General features: G+C 34.2%; 1 protein-coding gene across 4 annotated transcripts in view; it reads right to left on the reverse strand.

Moving 5' to 3' along the window:
- The window catches only part of KLHL5 (kelch like family member 5), a 67,351-nt gene that overhangs the window by 22,788 nt on the left and 30,046 nt on the right, over positions 1-14,517 (reverse strand). For all 4 annotated transcript variants that reach the window (XM_019741964.3, XM_019741965.3, XM_019741963.3 and 1 more), the window contains 4 exons: positions 11,578-11,757; positions 8,893-9,029; positions 8,156-8,352; positions 3,446-3,658 (listed from right to left, as the gene is read on the reverse strand). In XM_019741964.3, coding sequence (XP_019597523.2) covers positions 3,446-3,658; positions 8,156-8,352; positions 8,893-9,029; positions 11,578-11,720 — 690 coding nt within the window. In that variant the 5' untranslated portion in view covers positions 11,721-11,757. The remainder of the gene's footprint in view (positions 1-3,445; positions 3,659-8,155; positions 8,353-8,892; positions 9,030-11,577; positions 11,758-14,517) is intronic.

Below are 14,517 nucleotides of genomic sequence, written 5' to 3' on the forward strand. Positions count from 1 at the left end.
AAAACTGAGAACAGCATACTAAAGGCAAAAACGACAAATTAAGACCTATGGTAGAGTTCAGGACCTATGGTAGAGTTTCAGGACCTATGGTAGGGTTCTGGAATTAATTATTTTGTATTTTTTCCATGCACACAAAATACAGTTATACTTGTTACAGAAACCATTAATGAAGATGCATTGAGTTGGCTAATTGAGATTTATTATTTATTTTATTTTTTTGTTTGTTTGTTTTTTATTGGAGAACAGTGTGTTTCTCCAGGGCCCATCAGCTCCAAGTCATTGTCCTTCAATCTAGTTGTGGAGGGCGCAGCTCAGATCCAAGTCCAGTCGCCATTTTCAATCTTTTGTTGCAGGGGGTGCAGTCCACCATCCCATGCGGGAATTAAACAGGCAACCTTGTTGTTGAGAGCTCGTTCTCTAAACAACTGAGCCATCTGGATGCTCCTAATTTAGATTAATCTTAATGTGTATATTATTACTCTTGTTACATATAATTACTTTAGTCCTTTCTAAATAATAAATGTGAAAAAAATTGTAAAAGGTAAAGTCTTGGGAGACTTAATAGTTACTGCAATTTGAGGTAAAATATATTTCTTAACATGTTGACAGTCTCTATAATTTATGAATAGATGGGATTAATTAGAGAGATAAAGGTAATAGGAGAAAATATGAAGCCATTAATCCACATATCAGATTAATCAAGTATCATCTGGATAACCAGATATCATCTGAAAAATCATTCAGAAGGCACTGAGAGAGAACTATAAAATATACACTCTTGCATACTCTGCATGTTAGGTGAATACTATGTGCATTCTCTCCCATGAAAAGAATGGAAAGTTATTCAAATAAAAGCATTTACAAAATAGAAGAAACGTTTTCAATTTGTAAATTTTTATCTTTACTCACATACTTGTTCACCATATGCCTACTTCTCTAAAACTGTCCCCCCACAAAATAAAATGTGACTAATTATGAACTCTCTAAGTTTTAGAAAATGTTTTGGTATCAAAAACATATAAATTAAAAGAATGCTAAAGATAAATACAAATTCACTTTATATTTCTGACTTTTAGTAGAAAACAACAGCGAGAATTGTGAACAGAATAGTGAAGAGCAAGATACTTATAATATAGGCTAACCATTGGGACCATTAAGAATTTAAGTGTCAAATATTTTAAATAATGTATATATGTGTAAGTATTTTTATTCACAGTTTAAAATTTTATCAAATAGAAAAGTTTGATCAAAAATGCTTTCAAAGGTAAAATGACCACAAATACAACCCCCCCCCCCCACCGGACACAGACGGATGATTCCACACAGGGCAACGTGGCTTCCATGACCATTACTCTTCAGGCTAAGACGGTGGTTCTCAAACTTGAGTGTGCATCAGATCCACTTGAGAGCTTATTAAAGCACAATGTGCCAGGCCCCAACCCCAGAGTTTCAGATTCAGTAGGTGTAGAGTGGGGCCTAATCATCTGTCTTTTAAATAATTTTTCATGTGGCACTGAACCTACAGTTGGGGAACACACTTTAAGCACCACTGGACTAATCCAGTGGATTTTTCGTCCTTATTCTTCTTTTTAGCATCTGATGACATTAAGGTTTCCTCCTTAAACTTGAAATCTCTTTAAGTAATTTACTAGCTAACTCATGAGACACACTGAGTTACACTTCAGGAAGTTCTCCTAGCTTCCCCACCATCAGTCTGGGTGGGCTACTCCGATGATTTTCATAATGTCATGTTTATATATCTACCACAGCATTCTTCTCATTATATTGTAACTACTGATTATTTTAAAATCGATTTCTTTCTCTACCTGATATCCCTCCCGCACCCAGTAATTTTATACATAGTACATTCAAGTGGCAGAATGATTCAGTGGAAAAGACACAAAACTTTATTAATTGGGTTCAAATCCTCCCTTTGTCTCTTATTAGCATTATGATGTTAGCCAAGTAGAAAAGCTGAATAAAACCGCAGTGCAGAAGGATAGGGCCAAACGCAATCACTTTGTGACTTTGAACATATGGTTTTACTTTTTTGGTCTGTTACTTCATTTGTACAAGTTAGACTAAATGATCTCCAAAGTGCCTTTGAAATCTACGACCTTATGGCTATGATTATCAGCAGTATCCTGGATAACAGAAAATTTAAATGTCTCTGAGAGTCATGCAAATATAGTTAGTACACAAATATTTGAAACTGCAGAACTGAAGTAAATTGTCAGGTTACTTAATTGCACAGATTTTTTTTAAAGTTTACTAGGATTTTTCAGATTTTATATTCTTTCATCTAGAAAAGAAGAAGAAAAAATTCTGCTGGCTATCAATAAACATATAACTCTCTTCTTTAAATCTGATTTCAAGAGAAATGTTTTATGATGTTATTTTTCCTGAATTGTTATCAATTCATGTAGTCTCACTCTGATGAATTCATACTACACTGTATATACCTCTGAAAAGGAGGTCTTTCTTACAAAGCATGATTTTTGCCTCTGTATGGTAGATCTAGAGCAAACAGTAACTTTTGCTCACAACAGCTAGAAATAATACATAATCCTCAAGATAAATACAAATAAGATAAAATTTATGGAACTTTAAACAACAACAAAAAAGTCTGACCTTGAGCAGTACCATCTCACGCTTTCTCTACTTTCAAGGCCTCTTTCTCTATCCAAGGCCTGAAAATCAGCAGCAGAGTATGCAGAGGATATTTTTGTATATTCCAGTCAAAATTATAAAAAGGGAAACTGCATCTAAATAGCTTATGACTGACTGCCTTGAAAACACCAACTAGATATCTCTCAATTCTAAAATAATGAATACCGTTATTATTTATAGCACATTTTATTTCATAGAGCACTTTTCTGATCCTCACAATAATCATGTGAGATGGTCAGGGAGGATGTTTACCTCCATTTAACATATGAAGAAACTGAGGAATGTGAATATACCAAGTCACAGAGTTTTAAAATGTCAGAGCTGGAACTATTATCACATCTCTTTAATTTACATATCACCAGAACCCAACACTTAATGGGTACTTAATAAACGTGTGGTCAATGAACCAATCTAAATGTTCTGGTTCCTAGAGTCCAGCATTCCTTGTGTTAACAGCTCTACTAATTCTTCAATTGCTAGGATAGGTTTGTAGCTGAGTCAAATAAAATAACCCTAAAGCAACAACGTGACTTAATTGATGCAATTTAGGTAGCCAGACCTTCCTGGTTGAAAACATAAGACGACTCTTTTTTTTCAGTTCCCTATCTTGTCACCTGAAACATTTCATAAGAATATATGTAAAATAACTTTATTCGACTGAATAGTCAAAGAGAAAACCTAAACACAAGTGCATATTAATGCAATTAGTATAAAGTGAATATTCAATTGTTGTTGAAATTCTGACAGTAATTTTAAATAATCAAAAATAGCTTACCTGTGGTGCAAGAAGAGGTAGCCTAATATAAGCCAAAAGTTTACTGAGATCTTTCCGTCTCTGTTCCAAATCATGACGGACCCAAGTAAGAAGCGCATTCAGTATCGTCTCCTCGTTAGGAATGTTCATGTCGTCACTGGCCAAGAGCTTGGCAATTTCACTGGCTGGTAATAATACAAATTCCTGGTTTCGGATGACTTCCATGAAGTGTTCCTAGACAGAAAAAAATACCATATAAACATTATGGTTCCTTTTGTCCATCGCAGTTTATTTGAAATAAATCAACATTTTTTAGGTAGATGCCAAAACACAGTTTCTACTTTAGATCTTCTTTACCATATATTACTGCTTGCTAGGAAAGAAACACAGTAAAAATGACATTTAAGCTGCAATTATGTTGTTAAACTTTTAATTTCTATGTAAGTAGAATTAAAGTGCTCTATCACTTATTAATTTTAAAAATGGACCTGTGACTTTTAGGTACTGCTTTTGGCAAGTCTTTCAAAGGAAGACAAAAAAAATGAATTAGACACTGAGATGTATGATACTCTAACATCAAACGTGAGTTGACATTTGTGGTTGCTGTAGAATTTGGCCAACAGTAGAGCCAAATACCTGGGTGAGCTGTGAGGCTATTTCTGGGCCTCCAGCCTGGCTAGATTTCCCAGGACCACTCTGGACTACAGAAGTCTTCTCAGACTCTGCCCTGGAAGAGTATATGTCCTTAGGGCTATCCTAAAACCAAACTGGCCTTTAAAGGTGTTTTAATGTTATTTATAAGACCATCCCAGATTTTAGGTCTGTTTTGAAAATTTTAATCTCCTCTAATCTGATTTATGTACAAAGTTCTTTGGGTCTCATTGGAAAAAGAGCCAAAATATAAGTGTTGACCTAGAATGCACTGGGACTCTAAGACCTGAGACTAAACATGACACAGTCCTGGCTGCATACTAAAACCAGGCCCCTTGTAATTTAAAATGGGAAATAGAGATACCCTGAGGTGTGAGATAATGACCTTTCCTAACCTACTATGCTAAACAATCTGAAGAGAAGGGAAACCTACTCTTTGGTATACAAGATTATGAATCTTAATGCATGGATTGTTTACATAGTTAAAATATAAATGTAAATGATACACATATTGTATTGTCCCTTAATGGTTTTCTTATACTTCGTAATGTGCTATGGCTGTCTCAGCATATAGAGTTTTAGTAAAATAGCTAAGGCTGTTTAAATTAGAGCTAAAAATAAGGATTATCAATAACTGTCTTCTATATTAAAATGAGAATTATGTTTTCCATATAGCCTGCAGTAACCCAAGTTAGGTAGTGATCGAAAATATATCTTGGCTTGACATTCCTTTCTGTAGAAATTCTTAAGAGAAAAACCGTACATGAATTATTAACTAAATTCAATTGCTCCAATTCATCATGATTTGTTAAAGATGCCAAAATGAATCTATTTTAAATGACTGATTATCATTTTCAGAAATATATTTTAATAAAACCTCAATGCTGGAATGGCTTCAAACAAACTGTTCTACTCTACTGTATACTGACATTATAAAATGGTTTGGTAACACACAGCAAGAGCTATGAAAATGCTGAGGCTCTCAAACCAGTTATCCCGCTAGTAGTTTAATCCTTACTAAATAATCCACAAGAGGAAAAAAAGCTGATGCTTCTCTAATGATGCTTCTTCTCTGTATTATTATTTATAACAGTAAAAAATGGGAAATAGCCTAAATGTCTAGCTATGGGGATTATAACTCAATGGACTATTAAACAGGCATTAAAAATTTCAAGGACCAAGATTACATAGATACATGCAAAGATGTCTATTTTTAAATGTTAGGTGAGATTTTGAAGAAATTGAAGTAATATACATTTCTAATCACTCAAAGTATAGTGTATAATATAGTCAACATTTCTACAACACTGATGTAACTATTGCCATAATTTCTCATGGTATTAATTACATTTCATCAATGAGAAAAGGACTGTATATAAATATTCGATTATTTATTTGTTGATATATCTATTTCAGAACAATGGCCATTTCATTCTAGTATAATTTGTATTTAATAAAAATCGACCTTTTCAACAACTTATGGAAATGCCACTGAAACTAAGTTAAACACAAAGTGCTTTTCAAAAGTATTTGGTTTTGAAGCAGGTATTTTAGCAGAATTCAATGTTTTTACAGGTTTTCTAGATTGAGAAACAAAATTTTAAATTTTTAAATGAAATGTCTAGGGGTGGCCAGTTAGCTTAGTTGGTTAGTGTGGTGCTAATATCACCAAGGTTGCCGGTTCGATCCCCACATGGGCCACTGTGAGCTGTGCCTTCCTTAAAAAAAATTAAAATTAAAAATAAATAAAATGAAATGTCTCCCGGTTCGATCCCCACGTGGGCCACTGTGAGCTGTGCCTTCCTTAAAAAAAATTAAAATTAAAAATAAACAAAATGAAATGTCTATCTTTATTTTACAAATACATAATGACATTAAATATTTGTAATAACAGAACCAGTCTAAGACTTTTTGTAGAGGTTAAATGACTTGCTCCAGGTCAAGTTCAGTGGCAGTCAGAATAAAAACAAAAGCTTCCAGATTTTAGGATTCCAAGAAGGAACTCCTCATCCTTTCCTACTTGTATTCATGCAGGATCAGTGAACACCCCAAGCACATGCACCATTTACCGATGGTGACAACTGAATTCACTGAGTGGCATTATGTTTACTTCATATTTTGAGTCCATTTTATGACACAAACAGCTATCATGTTACCAAACATGTGCTAGCATTATGCCCCTTCCTTTCCTTTTTGGAATGGTTTTTAAGCAAATGAAATTACTGAGGGATTTATTTAAATTGAAGATTGAATTTTGCTATACATTTTCATTTAGTTCCCATAGCAACAATTCAAATCAAACAATCTGCCTCTAAATTACGTACTGTTATCAGAATTCAATTTCATGTTTCTGTTGCAACTGAATAATAGCAAATAATGGCTTGAGGAAAAAAAGAAAACCCACAGCTAATTGGCTATGAAAAGAGCTTTAAAAACATCGAGCTAATTTAAACTGAATTTATGTTTAAGCCTTTAAAAAAAGCAACAATTGTGCCTCAATAGTGAACAACAGAAGTGACCTAAATGTATCCAAATGTGTTCATGTGAACAAAACTCCTTCCTAGGAAAGAGATATTACTTTAATTATGAACTGACTATAAAACTGAAAAAAAAAATTTTTTTTAAATGCAGCTTTATTTTATTCATATTCATGTTATTCCAAAAAGTGTTTGAACTTGAGCTGTAAAGGTTAAAGTGAGAACTCTACAAGGAAAGATAAAAGTCTTTCAAAGGACTTAATTTAAAAGATGTTAACCACGCTAGGTCTATATGGTATTGTTGTTGCACAATCTCTATTTTTTTCATTGGAGGCACTTTGACCATCATAAAGAACATTTCTGAAAAGTAATCACAGCACAGGGAGAGAAACGAATAATAAAGGTTGTGCTTTTGTATGAATGCTTTTGTTCGCACACATAAATCCCTGCCGTGTTGAACAGGTAATCTATACAGTGATGGTGATGTCATTAATTGACTGGTTATATTATGTGTCCATCACTGTTTTAAGTAATAAACTTCTATTAACTTATTTAATCCTCACATTAAGTTTATGAAATAGGCAGAATTAATCTTCCCAATAGTTGTAAATATGTATTCTTATAATTTTTCCAGAGTTCTATTTCTCTAGTGAAATATTCCTAAAGTACCTGTCAATCCTTCACAGATAAAACAACTCAACGGAAGGACAGGGGATGGAGGAGAGAGTAGATGAAAAATACCCCTTAAAGGTTGATAAAATTAGTAATATGGATAACTGGATATGTGTATGTGACTGTTCACATTCTTTCTTCCCGGAGAAGCTGTATTGCCCTAAATAAAGCATTTGAAGCAACAGTCGTCCTTCAATCATTGCCCATGTGTGAAGACCCGAATGTGGAAAGATGGTCATTCCTTAAAAATCTACACACGTTCCCTCTCCCACATCCCTCTACAATTAAGACCACAGACACAGGTCCTAACAATATGCCCTCAACATGACCTTATTTTCTTGCTGTCCTAGATCAATCTGTATCCATTATCCTCCAGGCTTCTGAAGTAGAACCTCCTCTCTGATTTATGTTGAGCACATAATTTGCTACACCTAATAAGAACGACTTTCTACATAGCTGAAAACATTTTTTACATACAATGAGGTTTATCCTTAATAAAAAAAAAAAAACCTCCCCTTCATCCTCCTATCTTCTGTACTAGCACTGAACCAATATACTACAATCACTATCACCAATTTCCATCAGTGAATATGTGCGCAATTTTGAAATTCATCCATGTGTGACAAAGAAAAATGTATGAGGAAAATCCTGCTTTAAAATGCAGATCTGAACATATTGAATGGACCAGTCTTAGGCCATTGCTCTGCTTCTTAGAGACTGTGGTAACTTAAGGCTAGGTTCATATATCCAGGAGAAATATAACTTAGTGTTTTTCTGTCATAACTTAGTGAAAATATGACACATTAGACAGTGAATCTGAGCCTGGAAGCATGTGGCAGAACCATAGGAAAACAGCAACATGTAGATAATTCTGCAACAATAAGAAATAAGGTAAAGAGCATATGCCTCGCGCTTTTCAAAAAATACATACCATGGTATAATTGTGAGCCACTTTATGCAAATCTGTACAACCTTGGGCATCAGCAAAAGAACGGATTCCAAGACAGTTGGATGGATGAAGCTGTTTCATTAAAAACTTGCAGCATGCTTCCACAACCTGTGAAAGCTGAAGAAGGCAAGCTGTAGATAACAGGCACTCAATATTATCTTCTTTTAATTCCAGGCGGCCTTCATGATAAAAAGAAATTCCATTAACTATGGAACCACATTAACCTCCGTTTATAAACTGATTGGTGTTAACGGTAATTCTAAATAACAACTCATTACATGTATTCTAGACCTAGATGATTTAAGACATTCCAAAATGAAATAAAAAGTACTAATTATGAAAAAAAATTATCTCTTTGTGACTTCTGCTAAGATAAAAAAACTAATAGCTTATTTTCAGGAATTTTAAAGGATAATTTAATTAGTAGCTTATCTATTACACATAACTCAAATTTTAAATGCAATAATTTAAAAACATCATATAATTGATCCAATTATTATATTAAGATTTAAAAATATCATTCAAAAGCTTAATTACAATAACCATTTTAAAGTTTCTAATGTAGAGATTTTAACCTATCCAGGAATCACTAGGGGTGGTGACTATAATAGCAGAAGTAACTGTTGGCTATGGCAGGCTTTGTTAAAAGCAGAAATCGGAAATCTAATGATATCACATAAACTTAAAAGGTTTTAAATTCATATTTTCAGATTTATTACCTGTATATGCATACTGAATCAAGGACCATAGTGAATTCGGTTCTACACCTTCCATTTTTATTTCTTCTTGTCTTGCTTCCCTGACATCATTAGTAAACATGGCAGCAAAATAATCTGAGACAGAGGAGAGCACCAATCTGAGAACATATTAGAAGAAAAAAATCAATGACCACAGTAAAGTTGATGTTCATTAATAAATGCTGCTTTTTCTTCTCTTTCCTTTCTTTTTTTTTTTTTAACTTTGTTACACATAGAAAGTGCATGATACTGGGAAATTCATCTTAAGTTTGACAAATTGCTTTATGCTCTAGTTCCTTCCTTTGAATAATAAATTACCATTACTGAAAATTTTCTGCTGAGGTAAATGATTTATCCTTTCACTACTCAGATGTCGATTTATAACATCCAGGGGAAGAAAAGCTACAAGCCCACAGAATTAAATGGACTATATGTAAAAAGGGAAAACACAGAAAGGTTATTTTCTGTCTACCACTTTTGAAAATAACCTATTTTTTTAATTTAATCATAGAAGTAGTGAATATGAGAGACATTTGAGAATTGTTTTAGCAAGTTATTTTTAGCTCTTATGATATTTTAATTATTCTAGCATATTTTGTTATAACATTATAATATTTTTGTTATAATACTTCTAAACTATTATAACAATACCTTATTCTACATTAGCTGTTCTATGTCAAGATTTTTGATAGTTACATATAGACAAAATAGGTCATAAATATATATATTTTTAAATATTCATTTTTCATTTGATAGTATGTTTCGAAGGTATTTCCATGTCACCACATTTATATAGACTTACTTCACTCATTTTTTTAAAGAAACAGAGATTACAATACTGAGAATAGTTGAACCTCCCTGTGTTCCTGTCTAATTCTATGCCCCTCCCTCCCCAAGAGCACACCGCTAAGTACGAGGTTTGCCACATTGCTCTCCAAAGTGGTGTGCCAATTTAGACCCCTACCAGCACTATACAGTTAATATATCCCCACAATATTGTCAGATGTTAAAACTTTTGGCCATCTGCAAGGTGTTAAATGGTATCTCACTGTCGTTTCATTCACCTGATTGCTAGTGAGGTTAAAGATCTTTCCAAATGTTCATTGGTCATTCAGCTTTCTTCTGAGAATTGCCTATTCACTTATTCACTGAACAAATACTAATGCAGAACTAATAAATACTAGGCACTGTTCTAGATACTTGAGATATTATTGGTGTAAAAACCAGACAAAAGATCCCTCTTCTTACAGTCTTACATTTTAAAGGGAAGGGAAACAACACACAGCAGAAATAAATTCTACAGTACATTTAAAAGTGATAAGTGCCCATGGGGGGGAAAAAGTAGGATAGAGGCAAATGGGGGTGGAGGACGGGTTTAAACAGATGGTCTCACTGGAAGATGACGACTGGGGAAAGAACTGAAGGAGGTGCAGAAATCAGTCATACAAGTATCTGGAATGGCATTCGAGCAGAAGAGCAGCCAATACAAAATTCCAACGGCAGGAGCAGTATGCCTGGCACAAACAAGGAATAACAAAGGGTCTGTGTGGCTCAGGCAGAGGGAGCAGGAAGGAGAGTAGGACAGAGCATCAGAGGTAACGGCCGGGGCATTACACAGGTCATGGGGAGGACTCGGGCTTTCGGTGACATGAGGAGTCACTGAAAAGTTGGACCAGAGGAGCGACCACATCAGAGTTCTATTTTCAAGGACCACTTGGAAAGCTGCGTAGAAAATAGAATATAAGGGGAAAGAATCAAAGACAGGAGACTAGTTAGGAGTATCTTGCATTGGTAAACTAAGTGACATGGTGACGGCGTGAGAGGTAAGGTAATGAGTTTGTTTAGGAAATAGAGAATTTGGGATGCCTCTATGAAATTCAGGTTGAAATATCTTTTCTAATAAGCGGATGCTCAAAACATGGACTTTTTGTCATGTATGTAGTAGCCTCTCGTGCTGAGTCACTGAAAACGGTAAGACCAAAGTCATCCTTCCTGAGTTTACTTCCACTCTGGAGGGTGTAACAAAACCTTTGGGATAGAATGTTAATTAATTCTGACAGGCATAAAAAACCCTTTCGGGTTATAATGGTGATTAACACTGAACAATTGATTATGGAATTATCAGAAGAAAAAATAATGACTTGTTCTTTATTAAATAGCTTTTTTCTTTTTCTTACATCAAGAAATAATACTTCATTTGTGTTAAAGGCTTCCGTTCCCCAGCACCACTGCTTTTCATATTTCTAGGAGGTCAGCAAACAAAAGTTGGGGTAGCTGTGGTTAGTTAAAAATTCTTAACAGTTCTTGCTACTCCATTCCACCAGCTTTTTTGCTTCTAAATACAGCTCTAATTTCCATTGAGTTTATTTAATACATAGAATTAGATGGGGTGAATGATGCTTACAGTACCTGAAATCTATGCCCAACGATACTCACTGATCTGAGGCTGGTGTGTTTTGTGCTTCTACAGAGAGAAAGTGACCCTTTTGGGGTCATTTAATGTGTAATAATTTCATATACACTGTATTCTCTGCAGAAATTCCATGAAATATAACCCTTCCCCAAAACATTCCATCCTAATGGTCAATTGTCATGAGTTACCTCAATATACATAATTAAATTGTCAAGGAAATATTTCATGTATATAGAAATTTAGAAAACAATTACCTGTGAGCTGGAATTCTGCGATCACCAGCAACTAGAATTACATCACATAACTGTTTATGTCTCAAATAGTTTTCCATCTTTTTAAATGTTTGCTCAGCATGATTAAGGGCTTGGAAAAATTCATCTGACGAACATGGCTCCATAGTATGGCAGGATGATGTCTGACTACTATTGGAAGTTCTGAAAAGAAAGAGAACACACGTTTAGAAATAACACTAATATTAGATTAAAAAGATCTTTCCTATCAAGTGCTTTTAAAGCCTTCAAATGTAATAGAAATAATCAATGCCCCCAGTCACCATTAATGTATAATCATTCATCATTTTTGTCTTTCAAAATCAATGATGGCTCAAATCTTATGTATGTCTTACAAATATTGCGTGTAAATGTGACATCTGTTAATAGCTACACATATTTTTTGTAGTGCCTGTCTGTTAGGTATCTTCTCTGGTCAACACATCTCTGCTGAAAAAGAGCCAAGCTATATTCATAATAATAGCCATATGTCCTAACATTATATTCAAGGCTATAAGAGACCGTTTTTTGAAGGCAGGAAAGCAATCAAACTATTTTGGAGATATAAATCCAAGTCATCTTTTACTTAAAAATGGATTATGTTCCTAGTTCACGTATAAGATATTTAAAGTATGAAACATATTGTCATAAAAGCAGCGTTATCAATAATTCATTTGATTCTCTGGCCAATTGTCAAAAACCCAGGTAAACTATAACTTATATTACAGGTTAAAGGAATTTGATGGCCTAACTCAGGTACCTAAAAATTATTTGAAATTTCCACATTGTAATTTGAAGAGTATGAGTTCTATGTTTTTATATGATTTACTGATGAAAATAGTAAAAGAGTAAAAAGATCAGGACTAACAATGAAATCATAATCCATCCCTCCCCCACCCCGCAAGATCCCTTCTCCAAGATAACTTGAATTAAGTAATCAACATCCCGTGGTTATGCAATTGACTACAAAATCACCTACTGTGCCATAACTTGGTTCCCATTTCTCATCAGATTCACTTTTAAGGTTTTTATGATTCTGACAAATCCTTTCTTGAATCAAGCTTCACTATATCTCATGAGAATTTTCTTAATATAAATATCTATTAATGTTATCCAAAAAAAAAAGTCCTTGGATCTTTTACTTTTAAAGTAAAGGGAACTGAGGCCAAGGAGATGAAGTGCCTTGCCAGGAGTCATAGAGTTCATTCAGCGCAGAAACAGGGCTGTCTAGAGACTGCTATGTTCACCAAAACCCTTTTCCTTTTCTTCTGGGGAATATAGCTATGCTGCCAGCACCCCTCAAAGATGGGTGAGGTCTTATGATGGAATGAACTGTGTCACCTCCAGGCTAAAGTGGCTAGGAGCAGGAATGCCTTTTCCATTCTTTCTTTATCCGCTAGTTGAAGGGAGAGGACTAAGGACTTAGATGAAGGAAGTTGTAAAATACACACACGGGAGGTCACTGAATAAGAACCCTTATGCGGCTATACTCACAAGAACTCTCACTGGATTGCGATCTATCAGTTTGAGAAGGTAGCAGTGCCTTGACTAATACGTATCTCTACCTAAATCCTCCCAGCCCGGTGCATTTTAAATACCACACTTACATGAGCCCTAAAAAATGTTCTTCCAGGATAATTGTCAATAACAACAGAAGAAAAATATGTATTATCTGAAAAGGATGTATTGTATATTATGAATATTATTGGTGTAATGACTTGGAAAATCCAGTATAATATACTCAACTTTACATTTCAGATCATTAACATGAAAATGTACTGAGCAATGTATAACTATATGTGTTGCTTATATAAATGAGAATTAGAAACCATTTAAAATCTATGAGAAACATAACATAAGCAAAAACAAAGAATGGTGGCTTTGATGAATAGCAATTTGAAGATTTAAAACATTTTTCAATAACATGAAGTTTTATGTTATCAAAATACTGACAAATGATTGTAAGAGTATTAGTAATCTAAGGATGAAAGAAAAGTTGACCATCTAATTTTCATAATCCATAAATTCTTCCAAGGACAAGATAAGTAAATAATTCAAGTACTTCTTTCCTAGGGTTCCTATATTTTATCACATTTTTTATACTTTACCTTAAATTTTCAGTAATGACAAGAAAATTGGTTAGCTGAATATTTTTTCAGTGAGTTGCCACCATCAAACATAAATGCGAATCAATGTTAAATTTTGAAAGAACAACAGAATTTTATAATGCTATCACCACTACATTTTTATAGGCCAGCACTGATGTTGCCCAATTAATAAAGAGACAATCTCTTTTCTTGTGAAGCACATTCAGGGTGTTGGTTCGTCAACCTCTGGCATGAATCAGGATAACCTGGGGAGCATTTCAGCATCTAAGTTCTGGGCCTCATTCCCTAAAACTGATTTACTAAGTCTGAGGTGAGACCTGAACATCATATTTTTAAAAAGCCATACAGATGACCCTGACACATATCACCGGCTGAAGATCACCGGTGTGCACTGCAGGCAAGAGACGGATACATTACACAAATCAGCATGTGAGGAATTTACAGGTTCCAAACATTGATTTACACAATAGATACTTTACTTCAAACATGTAAACTGAATTTCTTTGATAAAATATTTTAAGTGAACTAGAACTCAATGGACTATGTGTTATTTTCAAAATGAGCATAAAGGTAAAACGTCCAATTATTTATATACATACACATTCACAAAACAACAACTTACGCTTCTACAAGAAAATTTCAAACTTCGTTATTTGCTCTCAAGGCTTCAACTGCCATCACATATTAAACGTATTTCAATGCGACAATTAAGTCACTGGCAATTAACTCACTGTGGGTACAGTAATCACTTCTACTGCTCCAAATGAAGGACCAAAAGAAGTGCAGGCTTCTCATTTGTATCCTATAGAAAAGTGAA

Source organism: Rhinolophus sinicus, chromosome 1, assembly GCF_057876585.1.
Source record: "Rhinolophus sinicus isolate RSI-liver-muscle chromosome 1, RSI-T2T, whole genome shotgun sequence".
NCBI classification, from domain to species: Eukaryota; Metazoa; Chordata; class Mammalia; order Chiroptera; family Rhinolophidae; genus Rhinolophus; species Rhinolophus sinicus.